Raw genomic sequence first — 25,429 nt, forward strand, 5'->3', positions numbered from 1 at the left:
CTCTGTCCATTAACATTACAATTGCAGCGTCAAACTACCAGCAATCAGGCTTTCGCTAATAACTCATGGTCTAGTCTGGGTTTAAACCAAGTTCAAGAGCAAGGCACACCACACCGATGGCTGCTGTGGGGTGAGCCTGCTCTTGAACCACGCCGGGTGATGCACGGCCCAGGAGTGAGTGACCTGAACCAACAGGCACATCAGGCACCGTCACCTGCATTTTTCCCTCTGCCTCACGTATGGGTCACCCACACAGCTCAGTGCATTGGAAAACGCTTTTTATTTGAGGAACAGCTGTAATTCAGAAGGAACCGCAGAACATTTCTCTCCGAGCATCTCAAAGGCACTCGTTATCGTGACTGCTTTGGTGAGAACAGCATTCCTGCGATGGAAACCTGCAAGTTTTGCACAGAAGACAAAAGTACCAACAACATAAGAAACAAATGCAATCTTACGACGAGAAATTCTATTATTTCATAGCATTTTCCGACTGGCCTAGGCTAAGACGTTACAAGCATTGCCTAACAACTCACAAGAGGCTATGGGTTGGCTTCTGCCTGGAGCTTGCTTCTTCCCCACCAGAAGCTATTTATGGTTGGTTACATGGGAAGGGATGAATTGCAGCAAATAAATGGAGTGCGCTGACAACCCTGAGAGTCATCTTCCATGAGAAGGGGTTCTGATGGGGGATTAAACTACTTAGTTATCTGCGGCCTTATTTGCACGCCGGGCATGTCCTTATAGTACGATCTGCCCAAGGTCTTGGTCTTTTCTCATGGCAAAAGGACAGCAGAGAAGGGCAGTAACTGACCTTCATTGCCCTCAAGGCCAAATATACCAGAACTGGGGTTGATTTGGCCACACCACCTGTAGGAAACTCATCTGACAGCTACTGGCCTCTTTCCTGCTCTTTATCGTTCTGCCTATTTTTAAGTAAAAGAGGCAGAAACAAAGCAGAAATGTGTCAGCAAGTGGGAAGAGATCACTATTTGATCACACAATCAAGTCTAGCAAGATGTGTACACCAATAGCTTGATGGTAATCAGGGTTTTAGTTTTAGCCATCTTAAATTCTCTGAACACATTTACCATAATATAAACACATGTATTTTGCATAGCAAACATTATCATAACAGAAAAACTCTCTCTCAACTGGGTTTCTGCTCGTTTCCTACCCATAACTCTCTAACTTTGGCCAACACACGACTGCTGAAAGGTGCCCTTGGATCCACATTTCCTGCATTAGCTGGTTTTGTTACTGTCGAGATTGGCTTTGGTCTTGCGGCTGTAAAGCACGAGGGAAAAACGATCAGCCTTGTGCAATCAAAGCGATGGTTAGTTGTGCGTTATATTCCCCCCCTAAAAATTACCTTCTCTTGGTCCGGACGAAGGCAGATGGTAAGGCTTGGCTCTCTCTACAGCCAGCTGCCTCTGACCTCTAGGAAGGGTCTTGCCGTGCTGGGCTGAGAGAGAATTTCTGGCAACTGCTCTCTGTCTCCAGCGAGGAGCACAGTCGTTCTGATGAACGAGAAGCGTAAAGCAAGAAGTTAAATGTTACAAGAAGTTCATAGCACGGAGCTGTCGGTGCTATTTCGAATTAGGGAATATGTTTCCTCTTCAGGTGCAGTAAAATACACCCCCTGCACGGAGCGGCAGCCAGTTCTGCCCATCAGCGCACACCAGCTTCACCCGGAATTTTTAGCCAAGCGGAAGGAAGACTAGAATAATAGCAGAACCTACAACTTTAAGTTAAAACCATGCCGGCACCCTGCAGAACCTCATTCTGACACGCTTGTCAGCACCCACAAGCTTCACATGGCTGACAAAATAGTGCCTTTCCCTTGTTTTTCCTGAAACGCCACTGCCCCAGGTGACTGAATCTCCAGGGCAGCGGCGGGTTACGTTGGACAAGAGGAAGTGAGGATTAAAATGAGGAAGAGAAAGCTGCCTACACACCCCTTCCCCCGGGATGGAAGCTTTCAAACGCAGGACCTCAGCCTTCCAGAACCACCCCACAAGTTTGCTTCCCTGGGAAACTATGGTTCTGGAAAGCAGCAGATGGATCACAGAACCACAACAGAAGTTCCGATAACACAGAATTTGACCTGCCTATGTTGAGACTCAGAAGTTAGGTAAGAATTTCTGTCCTAAAAGTGGTAAAACGAAAGCTGTGGAATTGCAGACCTCACGCTGTAGCTTGAGGAAATAATAAAAAGAACAACCCGTGATGCAAACGTTGCCTGTGGGTTGGCACCCAGAGTTGCCTGCAAGATACCAGCGATGACATACAACACACTCTTCCTTCCACAGTGACCCAAACAACTTCCAATCTTCTGAACGCTACATAACGTACGTCCCTGAATATCTGAATGGTAAGAGTGGCTGACAGGAGATACTTATTTAATCCTCAGACACAAACAAACTGTTCGAAGTGGAGTCAACAACAGCCTGGAACACTGAATTTCCAACTGCACGGGGTAGCTTTGGAGCAGTGACACATTCTGTTCAACTTTTAGGTTCAGCTGTAACGTAAGGTGCAGAGGCTTATTGCAAGTATTTCAAAGAAGGGTGTGATAAAGAAAGCAGGATTCTTATTGAGCACTGTTAAATCTAGTTAGTAACCCCTAAGAGAACCTTGCACACTTGGCAGAACTTTTACGCTTACCATGAGATGAACGTTCATCGCCTGGTTCAGCTGTGGTGCTGCCATACAGTTGGCACGCTGCAGATGCCGGACTAAAAGAATCTCATGAGTCCGTAAAAATTTCTCCAAACACTTCTATGAGAAATAACACATTTTAAAACATATATGATGACCCTGCCTCTTCTCTTGGCAAAGACGGGGTTCAGATTTTCCTCTTGCCCACACTTACTTGTTCAGAGTCTGTGAAAGGCAGCCTCAGGAAGTCTCCCACTAGTCCCATCTCCCGACAGATGTCATACATGTCTTTTAATAGCTCTTCCTCCTTTAACTGAGCGGTGTGCTCCTGCAGCAGAGCCCAAGCCTCCGCCATGCACCTGCAGTTAAGTTTTTGAGATGTAAAGGCGTATTAATAGTATAACTAAAAAGATACCCCACAGTTATTGTGCTCAAAGTTTAAAGGAAATTTAGGGGATTGTGATTTCTAGTGTTTGCTCTCCATCTTTCACAGGATTTCAATGCCAAAATGGTGGCATATATTTCTTTACCTATTGGACAACAGCACAGTGAGGAAAAGCCGCTCTTCACGACTGCTTGAGAACGGTGGCTTCATCACCTGCATGTATCTGAGGGCTCGCCCATGCTCTCCTTGGCACATGAGGGACCGAAGAATTCTCACGTGTTGCCACGACACAGGTTTGATTGTAGCTGGGTGAAAGAGCAGGGCCAGGGAGTTCTGCAGAAGGTGGAGATCAGGTTTACTAAGATCACAGAATCCCAGGTTGGAAGGGACCTCAGCGATCATCTAGCCCAACCTTTCTGGGAAGAGCCCAGCCTAGACAAGATGGCCCAGCACCCTGTCCAGACGACTCTTGACGGTGTCCAACATGGCCGAGTCAACCACATCCCTGGGGAGATTATTCCAACGGTGACTGTCCTCAGTGTGAAAAATTTCCCTCTCGTGTCCAATCGGAATCTCCCCAAGAGCAACCTGTGTCCATCCCCCTTGTCCTCTCTATGGGACTCCGTGTAAAAAGGGAGTCTCCACCTTCTTTGTAGCTACCCCCTAAGCCCTGGTACATGGGGATGAGATCCCCTCTGAGCCTCCTTTTCTCAAGGCTGAACAAACCCAGCTCTCCCAGCCCATCCTCGTATGGCAGCTTCCCCGTCCTCTGATCATCCTGGTGGCCCCTCTCTGGGCCCCTTCCAGCCTGGCCACATCCTCTTTGTATAGAGGGGATCAGACTGGACACACAAGCACACAACAAAACTGTTCAAAAGTTTCTTCAGTAAGGGTGAATGTCCTTGATACCGGACAGGTAAATATAAATTCTTTACTATTTGCAGGAAAAAAAAAATCACTTAGCCATACAGAAAAAAACCAGAGTCTTTTAAAAGGAGTGATTCACACTCGGCTAGGGTAACCAAATCCCCATAGGCAAACATCACTTCTTAGAAATACAAGTTATTCTCCCAGACAGGTTGCATTAAAATTGTGACAGGCAAAGGCAACCTTCAGCATCAGGAGGAACATGAATTAGATTGAAGAGTCACTTTTGCGGTCTTCTGTCTCAAGTCTTGCTGCCAGGATGGTCACTTGACTATTTAAAGTCCCCAAACCACTGCTGTTGAGAAAGCGCTCGACTGCTCTGCTGAGAACAACCTGAACAGACGGCTTTGGCAAGTCACACGTCAAGCATTAACACTGACTTCTTCATTGTCTTAATCCATTTCCTCTCAACGTAATTAAAACCAAACTGCAGATCATCACGTATTGCTGAAGGTGCTGCTGAAGCAGCATTACAAAAAAGAAGCTTCCCATGTTTTATCACCTGGTATCAGCTAAGCACCAGGGTTTTTACATCATTTGATAGATCATAGCATTGTATTGCAATGTGTGCCCAACTAAACTGTCACATGCTTACTTCATAGTCCTTGTGGTCTAGAAGCCAAAAACCTCGAATAAGCTTAACAAGGCCCGAAGGGATGGCAAAGGCAGCTGCGAAGGAGTCGACGGAAGGTTCTGTTTTGTTCGGAAAGGAATGTATGATGTCTAGCAGCAAGTAAATTGTCTGATATCAAGTATCTAATTAAGGCTAATAGATTTGCAAGACCAACAATTTATCACATGAAATAATATTATTCCTATGATTAATATAATAGGAATAAATAATAAAATGAAATAAGAATATCATAGTGGTAGGACGCAGAAAATACTCATGTATTAGTCTTGCCATTTCATGCTGTTGCAACCTGAAGATAGTCAGGCCCTAACAACAAAATTGCATTCTGAATAAATAACCAGAAAGACAGACTCTCTGATTTCTCTAAGGCATTCAGAAAGGTTGCCTTTCGATATTTAAACAGTTCCGTTGGAAACACAGGCTCCCTCTTTAGTCACTGGAGCCACCAGCTGGACATTCAAAACACGAGAACGGCCAATGCTTGATTATTAAAGCAAACAAATTCTACAGCTGGTTTCTTCCCTCCTTTCCAGCGTATATGAAACAACTGAAATTAGGGTGTCCTTACAGCACAGCTTAGCTCTGCATGATTAAAACTGGATTTAAACCAGTATGTGGATCACTCATTGGCAGTGTCACTCTCTCTTTCTGACAGCTGTTTTGGGGGGTCTGTTCTCATCAGAGAGCTCTGGGGTGCAACAGCTTTAAAGCCCCTGCTCTCTAGGCTCCCCTCTCGGGTCAGACAACACACAGCCAAAGCAACACAGTGTATTTCGGCAGCTTAAAAGTTCAGTTTCTGCCCAATGACTTTTCCCTTCTCTCTCTCTATTATTCTGTGTGCCCGCACTTGTAACAGCACAAAAGCAAGCCCTCTTAGCTGTGCTGGAAAATGGATGATTTCAGCAACATCAGGTCCTGGTACACCGCTGTCAGAAATCCTTTTGCTCTGAAGCAGCACATTCTAGTGCCTCGCTCGAGGAAGCAGCTGTTTGCTACAGCTGTGGGTGCTTCAAAAATGAAAAACAGTTTACATTTTGAGACAATCTAGGGGAGCTTTCTACCTTTAACATTGCTTAGTAAACCTGTTTTCTCACATCAGAAAAGACTTTGCAACAAAACATTTTAAAAATTCCTAAACAATCCACAGTACAAAGAAATCAAACAATGCTTCTGTCTGCGACTTAATTCTTAACTACACGTGTTCATCCGCAGTGCGTTTGAAGCACAAATTAGAAAATGCATCGAACGCGTAGGTGACAGACATTTCAGACCCCTGATGCGCGTATACTGGAGGTGTGACAGAAATAACTCCAAGGGATACGATTGCATGTTTGTGGCTTTCTTCAACGCCTTCTAGCAAATAGAGCTCCAGCAGTGCCTGGAATGAAAAGGTAGAAGCTTTTTAAAACTCCTCTCTTTGAGAAATCATTGGCTTTGGGGGAGGGCTGGGCTGGGGCTGGGGTTTGTGGTGGTGGTGGTGGTTGTTTTCAGGGAACACAACACTCACCTGTAAACTAGGAGGTGGGTATTTCCCAGTTCCTCCTTCCTCTCTCCGCCACATCTCCTCAACTCGGTCTCCCAACTGGGAAACCATCCCATCGATCATCAGGCAGTCAGAGTCCCATTTGCCTCTGGAACAAAACGTAGCGAGGATTTGACAGAGGAAAACACTAATTCCAGCCTCTCGGTGTCACAGATTTCCTCCAGCCAAAACAAAACCAGCTAAAGCTCCCACGACTCCAGGAAAGGAACAAACAGACAAAGGCATGATCATGACTTGAAGTAGACTGGAAAGAAATTTCGGAGTCAGGTGAAAGGTGCTCATTAGATCCTAGTGAATTATTAAAGGAGCTCCAAATAGGAATCCAAAAAGCTCCCTTATTAAGGGGAAAGTTGCAGCGACCTTTTAGTTTTCAGTTTTTCTTTTGTGCCGCATTACTTGTAATACAAGGGCAGTGTGAGCAAAGCTACCCCAAACCTCACGCCCCCAGCGGGAGTGTTCCCACGCACAGCGGTGAGACCACAGCACGGCAATGTCAGGCTTTGGTCTCAGCACCTCGCTTCTGTTACTGAAAAACAGTCACGGTCAGAAAGCTGAGCCCGCAGCTGAATTCTGGTATCACCTGAAGCAGCACGTTTGCGCCTCTGCACGTGCCATCACAGTGACGGAGGGCTGGCCTGTGAAACACTGCATTCCTCAGAAGCCCATCGCAGGCTCCTGCGGGCTGCGACGCCAGCCTTTCATTTCCCGAGGAGGACGAGCAGAAGCAGCACGCTGGAGGTGGTGCTTCTAAGGAGCCCGTGAGCCTGTACGAGAGTTACCTGAGAAGGACGCGCAGGAAGAGGAGCTTGAAAGCCAGCGCCTGACATAGAGCAGCTTCCACCTGGACTCCTCCTGCTGCACCTTGCTCACGCTGCCACAGCCACGGCTACTTGAGGACTTTCTTTAGGTTACAGAACAGTTGCCAAAGAAAAATCTGTTCTCACCTAACCCAAGGCGCATCACCATTATGCTCGTGAGCCAGCCCAGGAAAGGGAGTTCCTGTGAGGAAGGGGCTTTTATCCAGTCGCCAGGAGAGCGCTGGCCGTGCCAGCTGCATGTGACTCTGCCCATCTCCTTCAACGACACCGCGGTGCTTGGGAGTGGGAGATTTGGGCCAATCCCCTTATCGCCATCTATCACTGGTCATTGAGAGAGATTATTTTTGCTTTGTTTTTTGGTTTTTGCTTTGTTTTTTTTTTTCCTAAAACACGCTTTCTTCTGTGTCCAGAACAATTGCTCTGCAAAGGCCGTGCCTTGCTGACCTGGCCGTGACGGATCCTGTCCTCACCACACGACCTTTTCCAGTGGTAACAAATGACACAGAATTGCCAATGAATTACGTGCACGTCAAAACAATGATGGTACCAACAAAGGGCACTAAGCAGAGGTATATATCAACATTTCAACACGGGAAAGGAACCTCTCTGTTCAGCAGGACACACGCATCACTCCAGTCAAGAGTGTTGCCAGCAAACGCATGAAGCGTAGCAAATACAGCTGCTGATGGAAAAGCCACTTGCTGCCGCTTCTGAATTTGCAGTGGAACTGTTCTAGAGCTTTCCTGCACGTCCTACCTTGATAAACGCTCCAGTTGCTGTCGATGACCAGCGTAGTAGCTCCGAATCAGAGGATAATTGTAGAAAGGTCTAGAGAAACGCATCTCATCACCTACAGGCAATAAATAAGAAGTAAGTTAAAGAAGTCATATCCCATTTTCAACCTACAGTTTTTGACTAAAAAGACAGAAGAACACACAAGCTAAGCATCAAAAGCACAGCCAAGCCTCCGGCTTTGAAAGAAGCCCAGCCTCCTTCTGCCTTTGCTAAAAGAGACCTACGACACAGGAGTCAATTCCTCCTTGTCCTAAGTGCCATTTCAAGCTTACAGGTGATGTAGCATCCAGAACATGTAGTGTCAGCTGAAGTTCACTCTAAAAAAAAACCCCAGTTCTCAAAGGGAATGGGTTTTTAAACATGTCATGTGAACATGCGTAAGACAGTTAAGGCTGACAATAGGATTTATAACCCATCCAAATGATGAACTATTTCCAAGGTGTATTTTTTCCTCAAACAATCCGTAAAAAGTTCAAAACACGCACGTCAGGCTTTTACTGTAAAATCAAGCATTCCCGTGTTGGTGCTTTAGGAGTTACTTGTTTACAGTCCCAAAGATTTCAAGCTGTGGGCACGAGCAACTCCCTCCCTCAGAGGCTTAGTGCTGTTTCTGAGAAACACCCCGGAAAGAAACTGCTTCCATCATTCTACACGACGTAGTTGAAAAAACAGTGAAATCTCAATTTCAGCAGCAGAACTTCAGCATCTGCTGTCACTGAACGGGCACGACTTGGTATTGATGAAGCCTTGACAAAACCATGGGGAAGCACGTGTTCATAGGAAGCACTGACTGCTACAGACGCGTGACAGTTTAGGCTTACCTGAGCCCTCGGGCAGGAGGCGGGACCCACAGAACCAGAGGACCACTCGTGCATACAAAGCTGCGAGGCTGGTCACCGCCAGCTTATTTGTCAAGTCTGCAAAACATGAAAAGAAGCTTAAGAGGACTGTTGGTGTGCAATTTCTTTTGTTTTTTATAAAGCTCCCCTCATTGCACTAAAGAGAAAGTAGAAAAATAACACGGTAGAAATCTTTGCCTGTGCATTTTTCACTCCGTATCACGTCCTTCTCTGAAGTAAAAGCCCACAATCACAAGCAACCCTTACAAAGAAGAAGATTCACTAAAGGTTTAATAAAAAAAAGTGAAGTTGGAACTACTAAATCCACTCATGGATAAGGCACCTGTTCTTCACGTAGCAGAGACGTTTACTCTAGCAAAGGGATTTTCTCTTTTCTCCTCAATATGCCAGGAACAAGTTCTAATAGAAACAGCTACAGAAACTCATGCAACTCACTTTACATCTTACTCATTTAGGCTTCCTCTCTGATTTTAGTCATTTCCAATCCAATATTTGCATGCAATCACGCACTGCTAGCTGACAATCAAAGGGAGTATTTGTCACAGTGCCACATCCCGTTGCTGTAATTTCAAGCCGGGTGCTTGCACAGCTCCTTGCTGACCGCAGCCTCCCCACCCACTCGCACCAGCTCCCCAACAAACTCTTGCCCTGAGCTTAACGCGCGGTAAGTGGCAGCCCCAACCCCTCCCATTTAAGCCCCTTCTCCCCGCTACATCTGACTTTCTGCCAATCAGCAAAACCAACAGAAGCTCCTCTTTCCACAATTACAGCCCCAGCATCGTTCCAAATCTTCATAAGACATACCAGAGAGTTAGAAATACTGTGACAAACCTTCTCCGGCGAGCTCTTGTGCCTCTGTTAGAAAACAGTTCAAGACTGTGCTAAGGTTGCTCAAAAGCAACTGGCGGTGCTGCAGAGCCTGTAACCTCTGCGGGTCAGTGGAGCTGCAGGAGCCGTCAAACAGCGCAACACCTTTTCAAGAACAGGTATGAAATCGTTAGCCTACAGAGCCATTGCAGAGTTTCAAAGTGCACTTCCAGATCTGCGGGCAAGACCATCTACCAGCAGATCACTGAATGAGCTCAACTGGAAAGACTGATTCTAGGTTTGCAGCATGGCTGCACTAGTACTCACATATGTCATCAAATTCGTGTTGTGTATAGATCACCCTGCTCCATGTCCAGTCAAGGGCAAACTGTAAATTAGCAGCAGAACTTGGCTGCTCTTTAAAAAGAGAGAACAAAAAAGAAATGAATCAAGAATTCCAAACGAAGAAACCATGCAACATAAAAAAAACATAACAAGTCTTACCTTTAGATGTCCAAAGCTTAATGCAGCCAGTCAGAAGCCCTACAGAACCTGTCTGGGCAGCAGCTGACAAGACCGCGTCTAACTGCTCCTCCTAAAAGTAACAGGCGAAATCAAAGGAGAATCCCACCTGCTGTCAACATCCCAACCACCAACAGTAAGTGCTTGTTTCTAACCCTACACTCACTCGGGCATCACAGGCTGGGCTGCTTGTTGCTGTGAGGAGCACATGGAATTTTTCCCCTGACACATCAACTTCCCAAAGGCTAATTCTAATCTTTATTTGCATGCCTCTGCATTATCCTCTCAATTTACTGCGTTCCAATTAACTATTCCCAGCAACGTGCCCTGCTTATACCCATGGCACATGGGGTGCAGAGAAGTTTGCCATCAGGAATGCGCGAAGGGGACAGAACAAACAGAACTCTGCAACGTTTGCATGGAAGCAGTGAAGCCAAGATCAAGCAGCTTTCCAGGCTATGAAGACATGAAGCAGTTACGACACCCCAAACATTAAGTTGTCATTTCCCAAAATGACAGAAAAGAAGTGAAACATTGATGTTCTAATAGGTTTCAGGTTTAGGCGCTTCAAACACTGTGTTCTAATGCCGTGGCGATCCTTCAGAAGGGCAAAGCACAGGCAGGCACAGACGTGCACTGTTAAGGAGTAGCTTAGTGCAGCTGGTGTTGTGGTACTTCTTCCAGGTGAAATGATCATAGAAACATAGAATCATAGAATCCTTAAGGTTGGAAAAGCCCTCTAGGATCAATGAGTGCAACTGTCAACCCAACACTACCATGTCTCCTAAATCAGGCCTCAAATGCCATGTCTACATGTCTTTTCAATACCTCCAGGGATGGTGAGTCCCCCACCTCTCTGGGCAGCCTCTTCCAAGGCCTGACCACTCTTGCAGTGAAGGCATTTTCCCTAATATCCAACCTAAACCTCCCCCGGTGCAGCTTGAAGCCGTTTCCTCTCGTTCTATCGCTAGTGACCTGGGAGAAGAGACCAACCCCCACCTCACAACAGCCTCCTGTCAGGCAGCTGCAGGGAGCGATAAGGTCTCCCCTCAGCCTCCTCTCCTCCAGGCCAAACAACCCCAGGTCCCTCAACCTCTCCTCATGAGACCTGTTCTCCAGACCCTTCCCCAGCTTTGTTGCCCTTCTCTGGACACGCACCGGCAACTCTATGTCCTTCTTGTCCCGAGGGGCCCAAGACTGAGCCCTCATCAAATTGTCCTTTTTAGGGCTTTTGCTTTTTGTTTGCTTCTTTCTTTGGCTTTTTAAGCACATTCACAAGTATCTTTCCCTTCTAAATAAAATCATCACATTCAAAGCCATTTCTACACGTTCAAATACACACATCAGATTTCCATCTTTTTCTGAAAACCAGTCTCAGACAAGGAAACACACCGAGTACGACTTACGGTGGCAAACAAAACCCCAAACCAAGCTTCTTGCCCCTAATTCTGAGATTTGTCTTACTCACATTCACAAGCAATTCCTGCTCAAATCCCTAACAAGCCTCTGAATGATCTAGTCTCAATTCAGCAAAGGGTATGACAAATTTCTGCATTTCCCAATTATTCCCAACGTGGAGCTGACATCAGATCACCCAATCTGAATGGAAGAGCCTACATCAGGCTTGCAAAAGAAACAGCCTATGGGCCAGGCCAACCTGCCAAGACGTTCATGTTAGCTACCACACTGTGCACAAGTGCGCTTTGCCCCAACGCACCCCCACAGATCTGGAGAGGAATCCAGTAGAGAGGAAGATGAGGGCAGGGAAAGACTGCTCTCCCCTTCCTACCAAGTGCTCCTCTGCCTGAAGGTTGCTCTGAGGGAACGATGCTTCCTTTTCTCCATTCTGTCCTCTTTTCCCAGCTCATCAGGGATCAAAACCCAAACTCAGGACCACGCAGGCAGTTGCACTCATTGATGAGAGAGAAGGAACAGCTTTCCCCGACTTTCTCTTCCTGCTCCTAGAGCAGCGCTCTCTTCCTTTCTAGACATTCAGTCCCTGATCGTGCTTCAACGGGAGGCAACGGTGGGTTTACACTCCCAAGAGGGGACCTCAAACATTACATTTGATAAAACTGGTAGGGTACAATTGCAGTTACGCGTGTGGATGGGCAGGAGGAGCATTACATGGTCCCTGACACCGAAAGCAGCGCCATGGAAAGCTTAGGAAAGGTCCATCTCTTGACATTCTCCATAAAGACACAGTAAAAGCTCACCTCCTTCTGGAAGCCGCTGCACGTCACATGAACAACTCCAGAGCTCAGCAGGCACGTGCCATCTGCAGAGACAACGAACGTTGGACAACATTCCATACTCTCACCGTGATGGTAGCACCAGTTTACATTTTTGTCACAGCAACCTCTGGAAAGGTACAACTGAGTACCCGTTTTCCTCATGACATCACTTACAGCCTTTTTTAGAAAAATAATGGCTGAGTGTAGAAATTTTACCTCCGGGGCTATCGAGGTGCTGCGCTTTGAGCTTCAGCCCAGAGTCATTTCATCTGATCACCAGCACCACCTCACGGGCTGCGTTACAGAAGCACCCAACCCCCAGACCCAGCCGCCTGTCAGGCAGGTGTCACAACAGCACACACTTGGTCAGTACAACGTCATCACAGTTGGGTGGGTGGGGGGTTGGGGTGTTTCTGTTTGGTTGGGTTTTTGCGTGACAAACAGTGACCAGGAGAACCAATAAATGGCATTTGAGCTCGGTTTAAGCTTATCACTACTCAAAGCCATATAATACCTACCAAAATTATAGGTGCTTGGATGAAAACACAGCTCAGGTTGTGGGTAAGAAGGAGGAACTCTCCAGCTTAGGCTGCGCTCCTGCACCACAACATCCAGAAGGAGGTTTGGAGCAGTCGTGCTTGTCACAGCGTCCAGTGACCACAGTGCAAAATAGGGGCAGTCCTGAAGGGATTCTTCTGGCCTGAAAGAAAACAAGTGCAGAAGCTAAACGCCGACTTTCCAGTGAATTATGGGGAGGGATACTGAAACCAGCTTCATAAAAACCTACCTTAGTGAGCCTGGCTTTTGAGCCTCATACCAGCAGTCAAAGTCAAATACACCCAAATAAGTAGATGGTTTTCCCTGGCCGCGTGTGTTCACTTGCCAGCTGAAGACGGAGACACTGGTGTCAGGAGATATGACTGTAAAAGACAAGACATTGTTTCTTATTGGGAGAAAATACAATCTATCTGACATTTTCAAAACATCACTTTCTAGTTTGGCTTCATTCTGTTACGTCACTCATGAAACACAACACTTGACTAAGAAGAATTTTAAAAATGTACACCATAGCATCACCTCTGTGATAGGTTTCAGTCATGCTGCCCCCCTTTGCGAGTTCAACCTGTATCCATCCTAAGACAAATCCAATACACAATTGTCAGGTAATCAAGTCTCCCATACAGTAAGAGTGCATCAAGATGGTTAGAAAAAAACAAAAACCAAAAAACAACCCACCACCCTAGGAAAACATACATTGCTGCTTTTAGAAAGCATACAAATTCTTGTCGTATACACTTGATCACTCAGCTGGCATTATTAATTTCCAGATTCGACTCGATTACAGGTGTTACGAATAGCTCCTTTCCAGCACAGTCAGAATGAAGGAACACAATTATCACACAAAACAAACACCAAAACCCAACCCCAACAAACAGGAGGTTGGAACAAAGAGTTTAACATCAAACATTGACCATGTTACACTCGGGTTCTCTCAAGAAGTGGCATGGTCTGTCGTCTCTGGGGAGAAGGCATTCTCCAGATGTGAGCAAAGTGGGGGGTGCATCCTTTACCCTGACAGAGCAGGGAACCAGGAGACAGGTCATTTGGCAAAATGGGTCTCTGTTCTCTGCTGAGTTCATCAGGGCTGCTCAGGGAGCCTCCCACGCTTTACTGCGTGTCATCGTGAACTTCTGTGCCCTTTCACTTGTGTGAGCCGCTGAAACTGCCTTTGAAGATGTCAAGTAGTTTCATAAATCAGAAGCCAGCTTCCTTTCTAACCTCAACCCACATCCAACAGAAGCTCATGTGGGCCTACAACTTGAATAGTTTCTGGATAAAAGCTAATGAGGAGCCATCAGAAAAATGACAAGCATTTTTCCATGCCTCAGACTTCATGAAAAGGGGACCGAAAGGGCCTTTTTTGTTGGTTTTGGTTTGGGTTTTTTGGTGGGTGCGCCTGTTGGTTGTTTTTGACAAGGTTTTAGAAGGCCCTCTCCTCAGAATCATGCCACAGGTGGAGAAAATCCAAAGGGGTTTTCATTAGATTTTGACACGCTGTTGTTAGAGGATGGCACCCCAAAAGAGGTGGAAGCTGCCTCTTCAGGACTAAGACAAAGCTAATAAACACAAATAGCCTAGAAAGTCACGCCAGTGTCGTCTTTGTAACAGCAGACATAAGTTAAGGCCAGTAAGAAGAGAGGGAAGGGCATTCACACACCCAAACAAAAGGCTGTGAAAGTTATCACTGCAGCCGGCTCAGAGATGTGCTCAGAGCATCACTGGATGTGCAAACCCAGAGATGCACATCTCATTATTGCAAGGTAATGAAAGACACCAGAGGAGTTTTAACTGTCGATCCGGACAAGGGAAGCCAGAAGCTATTGCTTTAAGAGCTTGTAGGTGTAGGAACCTATTAGACACAGAGAGGGCAAAGTGCACAGGCAGATCATAGACTCGTAGAATCATTTAGGTTGGAAAAGGCCCCTAAGATCATCGAGCCCAACTGTAAACCTCATACTGCCAAGTCCACCACTAAACCCTGTCCCACAGCGCCACGTCTGCACATCTTTTAACTCCCTCCAGGGATGGTGACGCCACCACTTCCCTGGGCAGCCTGTTCCACTGCTTCGCAACCCTTTCTGTGAAGAAATTTTCCCTAAGATCCCAACTAAACCTTGTGCTCTAGACCCTTCACCAGCTTCGCTGCCCTTCTTTGGACACACTCAGCACCTCAGTATCTTTCTCGTAGTGAGGGGCCCAAAACTGAACACAGGATTCGAGGTGCAGCCTCACCACCGCCGAGTAGGGGGGGACGATCACTGCCCTACTCCTGCTGGCCACACTATCTCTCATACAAGCCAGGATGCTGGTGGCCTTCCTGGCCACGCGGGCACACTGCCGGCTCATCCAGGTGCTTGGGGAAGGTATCAAACAGATCTGGCCCCAGGACCGAGCCCTGGGGAACAGCACTCGTGACCGGCCGCCAGCTGGATGCAGGTGCAGGCATAGGTTGGAAGAGGGGAAAAAAGAAAGTTGAGGGAACATTCCTAAGCAATGGAGGGGATGATCCTACTGTTCAAAGACGAGAGCTGGAGGAATAAAATGACTGACAGGTGTTATAGAGGTGACCCCACCATACATCGCTACAGCATGTCAGCAAGCATTGAAGGGAAAAATAGGGTTTATTTTAACAAGTCCCACAGAACCTAAGCACCCAGTTTTTCCTTTGAAATAAGCCCAAGAAGTTAGTCTATACAGATACTGAAGACTTTCAGGCTGTGGGTATGGAACAGCATTCACTGCTTGGATGCCAAAGCCATTTAGTTTAGAACAACCAAACACGGGCATCAGGAACAAACCTTCATCAACGCTGCCTTCTCTGTCAATGCAGTTGGGAAAGATTTCTACAGCCTGACAGCTGAGTAGTTTGGCCTTGCTGCCCTGCCCTCTCAAGGGAAAGGCTCCACCCGTCAGATCCAAACTGTACTTTTCAACACAGGATGCCAAACCCTGCGGAAAAAATCACAGGCGAGAGAAAGGTCATTCTGAGAGAAAAGCAGACATTATACCTCAGTAGGAAAGAATGTCTATGTCTAATAGAACCTGCATATTGTACTGTATCTCTCCCAGGCGCTTAATCTGATGGCAAAGAGAAACTACAGCTGACAAGCAAGAGAACTGAGTGTCAAACCGTAACGGGTAAGTTTGGCCGTAAAAGCTTTGCACATTTTCAGAACTGAGCATTTCCCTCGCATTACTGGTTCTAAATGTGTTTTGCAGAATTCCTTGCACCATCCCGGTTTCTTCACAAACCTACGTATTTATCTAGAAAGAGAGATCTGAAATAATGCCATACATAGGCATGCAAAGCGCTTTGCTCCATGACTTGATCACAGAACTGATGAAGTTAGAGGAGTCACGGCCTTCCAGCAGCCAAAGCTCTCTTGCGAGGCATTATCTATAGGCACACACCGCTAGAGTGAAAGCCCATCCCTCGGGAGTAGCCATGAGAACGTCTTACTGAGTCACACTCTTCTCTCAAACCACGTCAGCTCCTGCCAGCTCCTCCTCTCACCTCCTCAGGGACTAAAGGGTGAAATATGCCTCCCTGCCTTCACCAAGTGCAGCCAACAGCAAAACAACCCGGCGGACATGGCATGCACGTGGGCAAGGCGTTTAGGGGCACGAATTCCTACAGAGTCAGCCAACTACTTTGAGACCTACAGAAACTCCAGCAGGATTGTGTGGAACCTCTGAGACCACCAATTGCTAAGCAAGCATTGACTGAAATACTGTCTTTCCAAATACAGCACTTGGTCAAATGCTCTACCCTACAACACATGGGTGTGTGGATTGTGGACAAAGAGCAGCTCTACAATTAAAAACCAACCAAACAAAACCAAAAGCTAAGCAGCTAAAAATCTCCAAAAACCTACCAGAGAATAAAAAAATTGCTTGTACCTCATTCTACCCAAGTTTCCTAAAGTTTCACAGCTCTAGAAGGAACTGGCATGAGACAATCCATTCTCGTATGACCTGATATGTTACATTTAACTCACCTACTCTGAGAACAGGCAAGCTTTCTCTTAACCATTCTAGGAAATACTACTAATAAATATCAAGGCTGTAGAGCACAGATCCTCTCCTACCGCACCTCAACAGGAAAGACATGCTCTGAATTAAGATTACTTTCCCATCAAAAAGATTTTGCAAGGGTTTCAGGCGTAACACTGAATAAAACTATACGTTCTAAAAACGCGTCTTCTATCTGTTAGATAACAGAGAGGTAAGGCTAGTTCATCTCTATTTTAAACACAACCTCTTTGGAGCCACTTCTCAAAATTTACATATACTTTTTTGACCAAATCAGACCACTCTTTACTGTATTTGCGTATTTTGCTGGCTTCAAGAGCAGAGTTTGTAGGTAACGCAGCCAAAAAGTAGAAAGAGTTCTCTTTAGAGCTACTAAGTTTCAGGACCAGCACCGAAGAGACCCTGCCGGTGAGCGTCATGTGAAGTCCTGCTGACAGAGCTCAAAGGGAAAACAAGAATTTAAACCTGAAGACCGGAACAGAATAAAGCTGTACGCCCGTGTTTTAAGGAAGGGAGACAGACAGAACCTTATTCAACTCTGCAGTTTGGTTAAACAGAGCTACTCAAAGCCCTGTCTTCTCTTCCTACAGGCCATTCACTTGGTGTTTAAATGAAGAATCATTTTCTTTGTAAAAGCTGCTGCCTCTTCAGGAACTGAATTTATACGGGCTCTTTGCAGACGGCCCTGGCTGGAACACACGACACGGCGGTATGAAATTGTACGACTTCTTTTCAAAAAGTATGGACAAAGGCCGTGCCCGGGAAGACTCAGCAAAAGATTCTTTCTTTTTAAGTCATCTCTGAATTGTCATGGTCAATATTCCCCCTGCCAACTTCACTGATACTCCCTTAGGGAAAAGGACTCTTTCCATCCTTTCACGGACGTGCACGTCTTACCTCGTACATGGCTTGTCCTGAAGCCGAGCGCCTCCTGTCTGCGAACGCTAACTGCAACAGATGTAAACTCACGGCATCGCCTTCACTGGAAAAGGTACAAATGGTGACATTTGGTTACAAAGCTGCTTTATAGTCCTCGTTACCCTTTCCTTAGGTCTAGGCTGAGGTTTCCTGAATAGCACTGTCTCGCTGAAAAGAAAAACAGCCCTTCCCAAAACCTAAGAATTGGTCACATTTAGCTGCTAAACCACAAAGGAGGAAATATGGACACTAACAGCTTCTGGGGCAAAGGCTACCCATACAATCTGGAAGCTTCAAGATGTTCTATGGACTAAAAATGGTTGGGAACAGTTCTTGGCATTGAAGAGCTCGCAATCAAAACTGCTTTACAGTCAAACTGAAAAAGATTGCCACTCCATGAGCAGCCAAGCTGAGTAAATAGCTTGCTGATGCCGAGAGGGGCAGATCTTTCTCCCCTTCCCTTCCCACCAAAGCTCCAGTCCCTCCCCTGCACACACGGCACCTTCCACACCCTCCTTTCAGTCATTAGCCCAGCAGGAAACCACCGACTTGGCTGCTGAGCACCTTCCCTGCCAGCCGAGCTGAGCTGGCTCACCAAGGCTCAGGCTGGCACCAGGGAACCGGCCATGCTGTCACCTCCTCCTTTAGGGGCAGCAGGCTGGTGGATCCGCACCGTTAGTGCTCTGGAGCTGCAGCCTCCACTGCGCTCCATGGTATTTTCATACCACGGTGTGAATATCAGGCAAATCATGAAGCAGTCATCAGGAAACAAAGGAAGCCATTGAAGAATGCCAGCACAGAAATAGAGCCACTGTCGCTTTGCTGCCTTTCAGCAGGGAGGAACTAGTAGGTCCCTCTCCATCCCTGTTACATCCTGTACAAATCGCACCGTCAGCCCCTTCCATACCGGAGAGAATCTCCTGCACGGCTAATTCAACAAAACAAATACACGTGGGTCAACTCTAGGTGAACAAATACTCAAAAAAAAAAAAAAAATCAGTGGCCGATAGTAAGCTTTTATTCACCTTTCTTGCGTCGACTGAACAGCCCACAAGTAGCAGCAGTTGCGAGGATCGTGCTCAGGCTCTTGAAAAGTAACGGCGCAGACAGGAATCCTTCCTCCTTCAAGCTGACAGTGGTGCCTGCAGGGTTAACAAAAACAGAAAGCAGGTGAGCCTGGTGGCCCTGCCTGTTTGTAGAAGGGGAGAAGCATCTTCTGAGCAAAGAGCCCCTGACGTGCTTCTCCTCAAGGCACAGAAGGTCACACTCCCGTCTCAAACAAGGGCGTCACGGGAGCGACTGCTTTTGATGCAACAGCCACGAGGTGAGGAAATTACTGTCCAGCACGGGCAATAACCTGGCTTTATCTCCTCCTCTGCCTGCGGAGCAGGAACATGAAAGATTCCTTCAGCTGCCAGGCAAAAGATTCTTCCTACTCTTGTCGCCTGCTTCAATATTGAACTGAAAATGCAGCCTCTCTTCTGCACAAGCTGAAAACAGCGCCAAACACCAGTAGTGTCTTGTTTCTTTACTTGGACTATCTAAAGCCTTTCTCCTCCAGACTTCTCAACCTTCTTTGCACCTTCACAATCTATTCTTGCCACCTCACTATCCCTCCACTCTCTATTCATGCCGCCAATAGTTCCCGGTGAGTCACTGCAGATTTGCTTAAGTGAATCCCGATCTGAATTGGGTCAGATATTCCAGGGGGGATTGCTCTTTGGCAGAGCTGAAATCATCTCCCTAATTTCTCTGTTGCTTATCCCTTGACATGACCCTTATTCCCCCTCCAAGTGTTCCAAGCAGACCTTCATTCCCATGCATCGCTGCCTTGGCATGGGTCAGTCCCCTCTTTTGGTCGAGGCTGAAATGTGGGAGAGAATGTCTTTTCAGCCACAGATCAGCTCTTGATCCTTCATGTCTCACTCCTTTCAACCGGGACGCTTTAAAGAATATGATCACCACAATCCCATCATTAACATACTTCAGTCTTTCAATGGGTGCCCTCATTGCAGGAGCTGGTTCTGAGAAATAATGTCTACAATCTCTTTCATTGAAACACACACAACTCCTGCTGTCACTGAATACTGCTGGTGGAACAAACTGCCTTATGGAAAGCAGCTCTCTCACACCCTAACTGCTTGACAGAACCCAGAGAAGGGAGCTTTCCGCAGTTCCTCAGCCCACGGGCACAATAAGGAGAACAATCCCAGCCCGCTGGGCAGAAGGCGGCCCACTGAATCCAGGTATGGCTCAATGGTTACTTCAGAAGGGGATTCCTAAACAGGCCAAGATTACACTCCACATTTCCCTCCCTGAAAAAGGGCTCTTTAAATTAACAGACTTCCTCCTCAAGCAGAGCCTTGAGAGCCCTGCACCTCCAGGCGTGACCAAGTGCAAAGGCCGACTTACTCCCACTGCAGAGTTTTCATATTCCACAGTGACAGGGAGCCGTCGGAAAAACCCACGGCGAGCTGGTTGCTTCTGCTGATGTAGCACAGGGTCGATATTGCTGTTCCTGAAGGACACTGTAACTGAAGGCAGAGATGTCTCCCTTCCCCGGTCACCATTTCTCTTCTTAGTGGAACTCCAGCAGCAATTCTGGTGACAACTACTAGAGCTACACGCACAAAACCACACAATAAAGGAATGCGTTATGCCATTCAGGTTGCATTTGAAACACTCACGTGACAACATGTATAAACTAATGCTACCGTCCCCGGCAAAATACCCATTGATGCAATACTTTGTCTGCTCTTCCCATTTTGTACGCATTCAGAGCACATAGGAACTCTCTGACTGGACAGGTATCCTCGCTCCTATTTCAAAACCAGGTGAAAGCGAAACCTCCATAGACAAATTCTTCCTGGGCTCTGCACATCAGCAGTTTGGGCCTCATGGTGAAGCTACTTGAAGTGACACCAGCTCCCGAGGCCACTCTTGTAAGAGCAAAAACAGCGTATGCAATCCGAGTACACCAAGTACAGGTTCCGTTTGGTGAAATGCAGGGATTTTGGTAAGGCATATTTACTTTAAAAAACAAGCCTCAACTTTGCCCCAAGTCAATGAACAGAAGCAGAAGAACATTCCCAGGAAACAGGGCACGTCCGACACACCTTCCTGTCAGGCAGCTGCACCGACTCAGATGGTCAGATTCCTACCCCTCACTGGTGAGAATCACCGTGACAGAGGGACCCTGGTGGGAGGGGGTATTTGTAACCTTAGGAGGAGTATGAAGCCACTCCCATTTTTAATCCTTTCAGGGCCAGACGATGTCAAACCGCCACCTGTAATCAGCAGCCATAAACGTCTGCACAGCAGTAGCTTCAAAGTGGGATGCGTGTTGTTGATTTAAAAGACACAAGTTTTCTTACTTTTCCGTTCAAGTTTAGAAACCGCAAGCTCACCCGATGGTTCATTCTCCCTCTGACTGCAAGAGAGATCATCCAAACCAAGGTCCACCACAAGCAGATGACCAACATCTGTCGCCACCGCTGCCACGCCACAAAACCCTTGCAGAGCCCGGTGCAGGTGCCAAGGCCTCGCGCTGGCTCCTCCGGGGTTAGTTATGGGCTCTACAGCAGTTACCTACAGGAAAACTACAAGTTAGTATTTAAGCTCTTTGACAAGCTAAATAGAAATCACTCAAAAGTGAAGCCACAATCAGCCCATCAGAAGCAAGAAAGTAAATACAGGGTTCTCAGACTTAAAAACACAGCATTGATCCCAATTATATCCAGACAAAACAAACAAACCAACCAACCCCCAAAAATGTCCTGTACAAACATCCGTTACTGCCTTCCGTTTACGGGGTTTCCTGCAGGGATTTCGCTGAGCTCACTCCAACTGCAATGGTGCAGTCTATTATCACAGCTTACCAAGTTCCGTTTTCTACTTAGAAACCATTAACTCAAAGACAACACAGAAAATGCGTTAAATGCAAGAAACTTGACCGTATTTAAGGGACTGGAGTAAGAAAGGCCAAACTCACTCTCGCTCTCCCACGGCCCCCAGCCCGTCAGCACTGGGATACAGCCCACGCCTTCTTTGCCAAACAGGTACTAGGGCAAATCTCGGCTCTCAGTCAGACGCGGCAGCGGCCAAGTTGCAGGGGAGACACACCGCTGCCACGGCAAGGGAGTCTTGTTACAGAGAGCGGAAGGGAGATACCAGCTTAGGGAAAGTTACACCAGTCCTCATTTAGAATCAACAGAGCAACCAGGGAAAGCAGAAAAGTTTTCAGTGCCGAAACAGCGGCAAAAAGCCCAGCAGCTGGTTCGCCAAAAGCCAGCTCCGGCTGAGGAGAAGCGCACGCTGCTCTGTAACACGCGGAGCCGCCTGCCAGCAGCTTTAGTACAAGGCCCTGATGGAGACAGACCTTTCCGCACCTGCAGCCCCTCCCGGGACAGCCCTGACGGCTCCAGCAGAGACACCAGCACGTGAGGGCTCCTGCACTAAGGCTCCACAACAAAAGAACACGGGCTGCCCTTCAGCCTCCTTGCATAATGTCACACAGTGACACCAGGGAGCTTTACATCAACAGCAACCTGTTACACGACAACGGAACAGAGCAGTGAGCACCACAAGGAGTCCTTTTTTTTAATATATTGGTTTTTCTCCCCAGAGGTGGGGAAAAATTGACCAAACCTCGAAGCCCCAAAGTTCTCTCCTCTCCCGTGTCAAGCACTTGCTGTGACTGCGCTGCCTGGCAATCTGCTACAGAATTTACCTTTCCCCTGGGCCACAAGAATTCTACTCCTAGAAGTGCCCGCAGTATTTGAGACAACTTTATATTGTTTCTGTCATGGTTTCAGCTGGGATAGAGTTAATGTTCTTCACTCTAGCTGGTATAGTGCTGTGCTTTGAAATTAGCATGGAAAAAAACCTGTTGAGATAACACACAGATGCTTAGGCTGTTGCTGGGCTTTGCACGCTCTCCTACACTGCTGCCAGCTCCTTCTGGGAACGAACGCAGAAATCCTGTCTCAGCTCCCTGACTCTGCATGCTGCCCTTCTGCCTCACACAAACCAGCAAGAGTGGGGAAAATACCATTCCAGAGCTCTGAAACATGCAACCCTTATAAACCAATTTAATACCGTTAATGTTTTCAATTCAGATTTGCTTTTACAAGTCTGAATGACTGCACGTCTATGTCAGCACACAGCTTGCCTTTCCATCTCAAACGCTGAGATTTATCAGGACGATCGGCAAACCCACACAGCGGAGCACCAACCCAGCTCAGCTCGTTAGAAATCACCACCCCACAAATGCTCACTGCCAGCAATCACACTGTAGCGCTACAGACAAACAAACCCCGCCTGGATTCTAGCAAGTCAAACCAAACCACGCTCTGGAAAGCTGAGTAATACGGAAGTATTTATCTGTCGCAGATTCTAAGGTGGTAAAGACAGAGGGAACCTTGATGTTCCATTACCTTAAGGTGACTCTTGTCTACACTCAGATAAGGAGCCGAGGGGAAAGGACGTCATTTGAGTTTATGGGTTAGAGAAGGCAGGGAAAATTAGCAACATTACACCAGAGTATCCCACCGGCACAAGCACCATATGCAATAAGCAGAGGTTCAAGGGCTTCAGGCTGAAAGTCAGTCTGTAACCACCTGCCAGGTAACGCAGTGAAGCCTGTTTTTTCCCATCCTAAGTCAACAGAAAAATGTGCTTTGCTCTGAAGTCACCTGCTTGCTAGTCCAAGACTCCTGGGAATGCGCCGAAGTCAGCTACAGCACAGCCATGGAAGTCTGAGATGTTTTAAAGACAGTATTTCTGACATAATGAACCATTCAGGACATGTATGTTACCAACACTTGAAAGGCAGGGTGAGGACGAGTTCTTTGTCACTCTGGCTAAAAAAAAAAGGTAGTTTTCCAGGCCTTTTTGTCAAAGTGGAGAATGAGGTAACTACGTGCTCTACTGTAAAACCAGAAAACTTGTTTGACTCTCTCAGCAAACTCAAAGGATAACGGTACCGTTAACCCCACGATTTCACATCAAGGTGCTCTCGACTGGACACTCTGCAGTGACAGTATGATGACACAATAGAGAAAATGGACGTCCTAGCAAAGAGACGCTCCAAAGCTGCTCCTGAAACAGCGTTATGCAGCACCTGACAACGTTTCCCCCATTAAAAAGCACCCACCCTTCCTGGCAGAACTACTGCTGTAACCACGCTTGATGTTCCAAGGTCGTACAGGCAGAGAACACTTCCCTCTGCTTCTCTCAAGCCAACCAGCAGCCCCGTTCCCGTCTGCCAGGAAACCTCCTTCACCACGCGGATGGTGGGAGGCTGCTCACGGGCTCCACTGAAACGGTGTGCAGAGAGCCGCTCTCCCGTCACAGCGCTCACGACCTCCAGTTGAGGGCCACACGCCAGCCAGGCCAGCCCATCTCTCCCTGGAAGAAGAGAAAAGGCTGGCTAAAGCAAACTTCCAGGAGAGGGTTGAAAACAACGGGAAAATCACAATCACTGCCCCTTTGCTTCAACAGAAGTAGCTCACAGAGCAAGAGAGGCTTACCGAATTCGGGTCGATTATTGAAAATCACCCACTGAATCCTCAACCAATGCATCGTAAAATGAACCACCTTATTATTTTGCATTTGGACTTGGCATTCCTGCACTGAAGAATTCTGCTTGTTTGGGATAAAGATTACAATAGATTGGTCTCTAGTCTTTATACCATATTCAGCTTGGTTTTGCTAGAAATCATCTAAATACATATGAGAATACAACTCCTAAAGCATACTTCAAATATGGCAAAATCTCAGCCAATTCTTTTCTACTTTACTAACTTTGCTCGACACATGCCTACTTTGGGCAGGGGTTTGGACTTCAACAAGGAATTACCTCAAAATGGGCACTGCGGGAGCCAATTTCAACTTTTACACGCGCTGATCACAGAGAGAAGTTAGCACATTTAGTTTCACTGAACTACTTCCAACACAAAGGGAGTATTAACTCAACTACTGCACTTACAGTCACACAGAGAGATTCTACATGGTCTCAGCAGAAGCCCGGACACCCAGGCAGGCCCCCGGCTCTACCTTCAGATCACCGACAAAGTCAGCTACCTCATCTGCTCAGCCGCTCTCAGCAGCTCTCCCGGGACACTCCTCTGCGTCCTGCTAAATACTCTGCAAACCTGGCTGCAGCGCCTAACAGGGCTTTCCTCTTCCTTCTGTTTTCAGTCAGGCTAGGAAAGAAAAAGCAGGGGAGGCTGCCTCTCTAACACTGTGGGAGAACTAGTTCTGCATGGGATGTTATGATGGTACCAATAAATACAGCCCAAAACCACACCAGGACTTTTTTGAAAACTGCCTTTCATTCCATTAGAAGTTGAGGAGGGCTCACTGACTTGCCCGTGTTATTTTAATAGCTCAAGACTGGCGCAGGCTGTTGTCCTTTCAAAGTTTAACTCTACTAATGTTTTAATGTTAACATTTTTCATCATTTTGTCATAGTTCATCCTTTCTGTTCTCTCAAAACCTGACGCACCTGAGCAGCACCAACCTGACACAGCTGATGCTGTGACCCCGTGCCTCAGGTCACCTCCAGGCAGTAACAACTTCACAGCAAGACCCAATTTCAAGGAAAAGGCTCACCTCTGGAAAACCGCCCACGCAGCACAGACCCTCGGGTGAGCTCATCTTCCCCAAGAGCCTGAATGGTCACCTCGGGAAACTGCAGCAGGCTGCTCGTTACCTGAGCCGCGAGGTCTCGCAT

General features: G+C 47.1%; 1 protein-coding gene across 1 annotated transcript; it reads right to left on the minus strand.

Annotated features, from left to right (window-relative positions):
* Nucleotides 1–1,162: 1,162 nt before the first annotated feature.
* Nucleotides 1,163–25,429, minus strand: LOC135317486 (protein ELYS-like; the record flags this gene model as incomplete). The annotated part of the gene is made up of 24 exons (XM_064473779.1): nt 25,309–25,429; nt 23,849–24,102; nt 21,102–21,282; nt 20,107–20,314; nt 18,720–18,836; nt 17,674–17,758; nt 15,543–15,693; nt 12,971–13,103; nt 12,702–12,883; nt 12,172–12,227; nt 9,932–10,013; nt 9,755–9,844; nt 9,448–9,592; nt 8,943–8,947; nt 8,582–8,677; nt 7,722–7,815; nt 6,112–6,235; nt 5,926–5,982; nt 4,566–4,712; nt 3,189–3,376; nt 2,873–3,017; nt 2,665–2,778; nt 1,370–1,517; nt 1,163–1,284 (listed from the first exon to the last, which is right to left on the minus strand). Coding segments are annotated over exons 1-24 (3,045 nt in total), but the record flags the coding sequence as incomplete, so codon positions are not given.

The sequence above is a fragment of the Phalacrocorax carbo genome, chromosome 26 (genome assembly GCF_963921805.1).
Source record: "Phalacrocorax carbo chromosome 26, bPhaCar2.1, whole genome shotgun sequence".
NCBI lineage: Eukaryota > Metazoa > Chordata > Aves > Suliformes > Phalacrocoracidae > Phalacrocorax > Phalacrocorax carbo.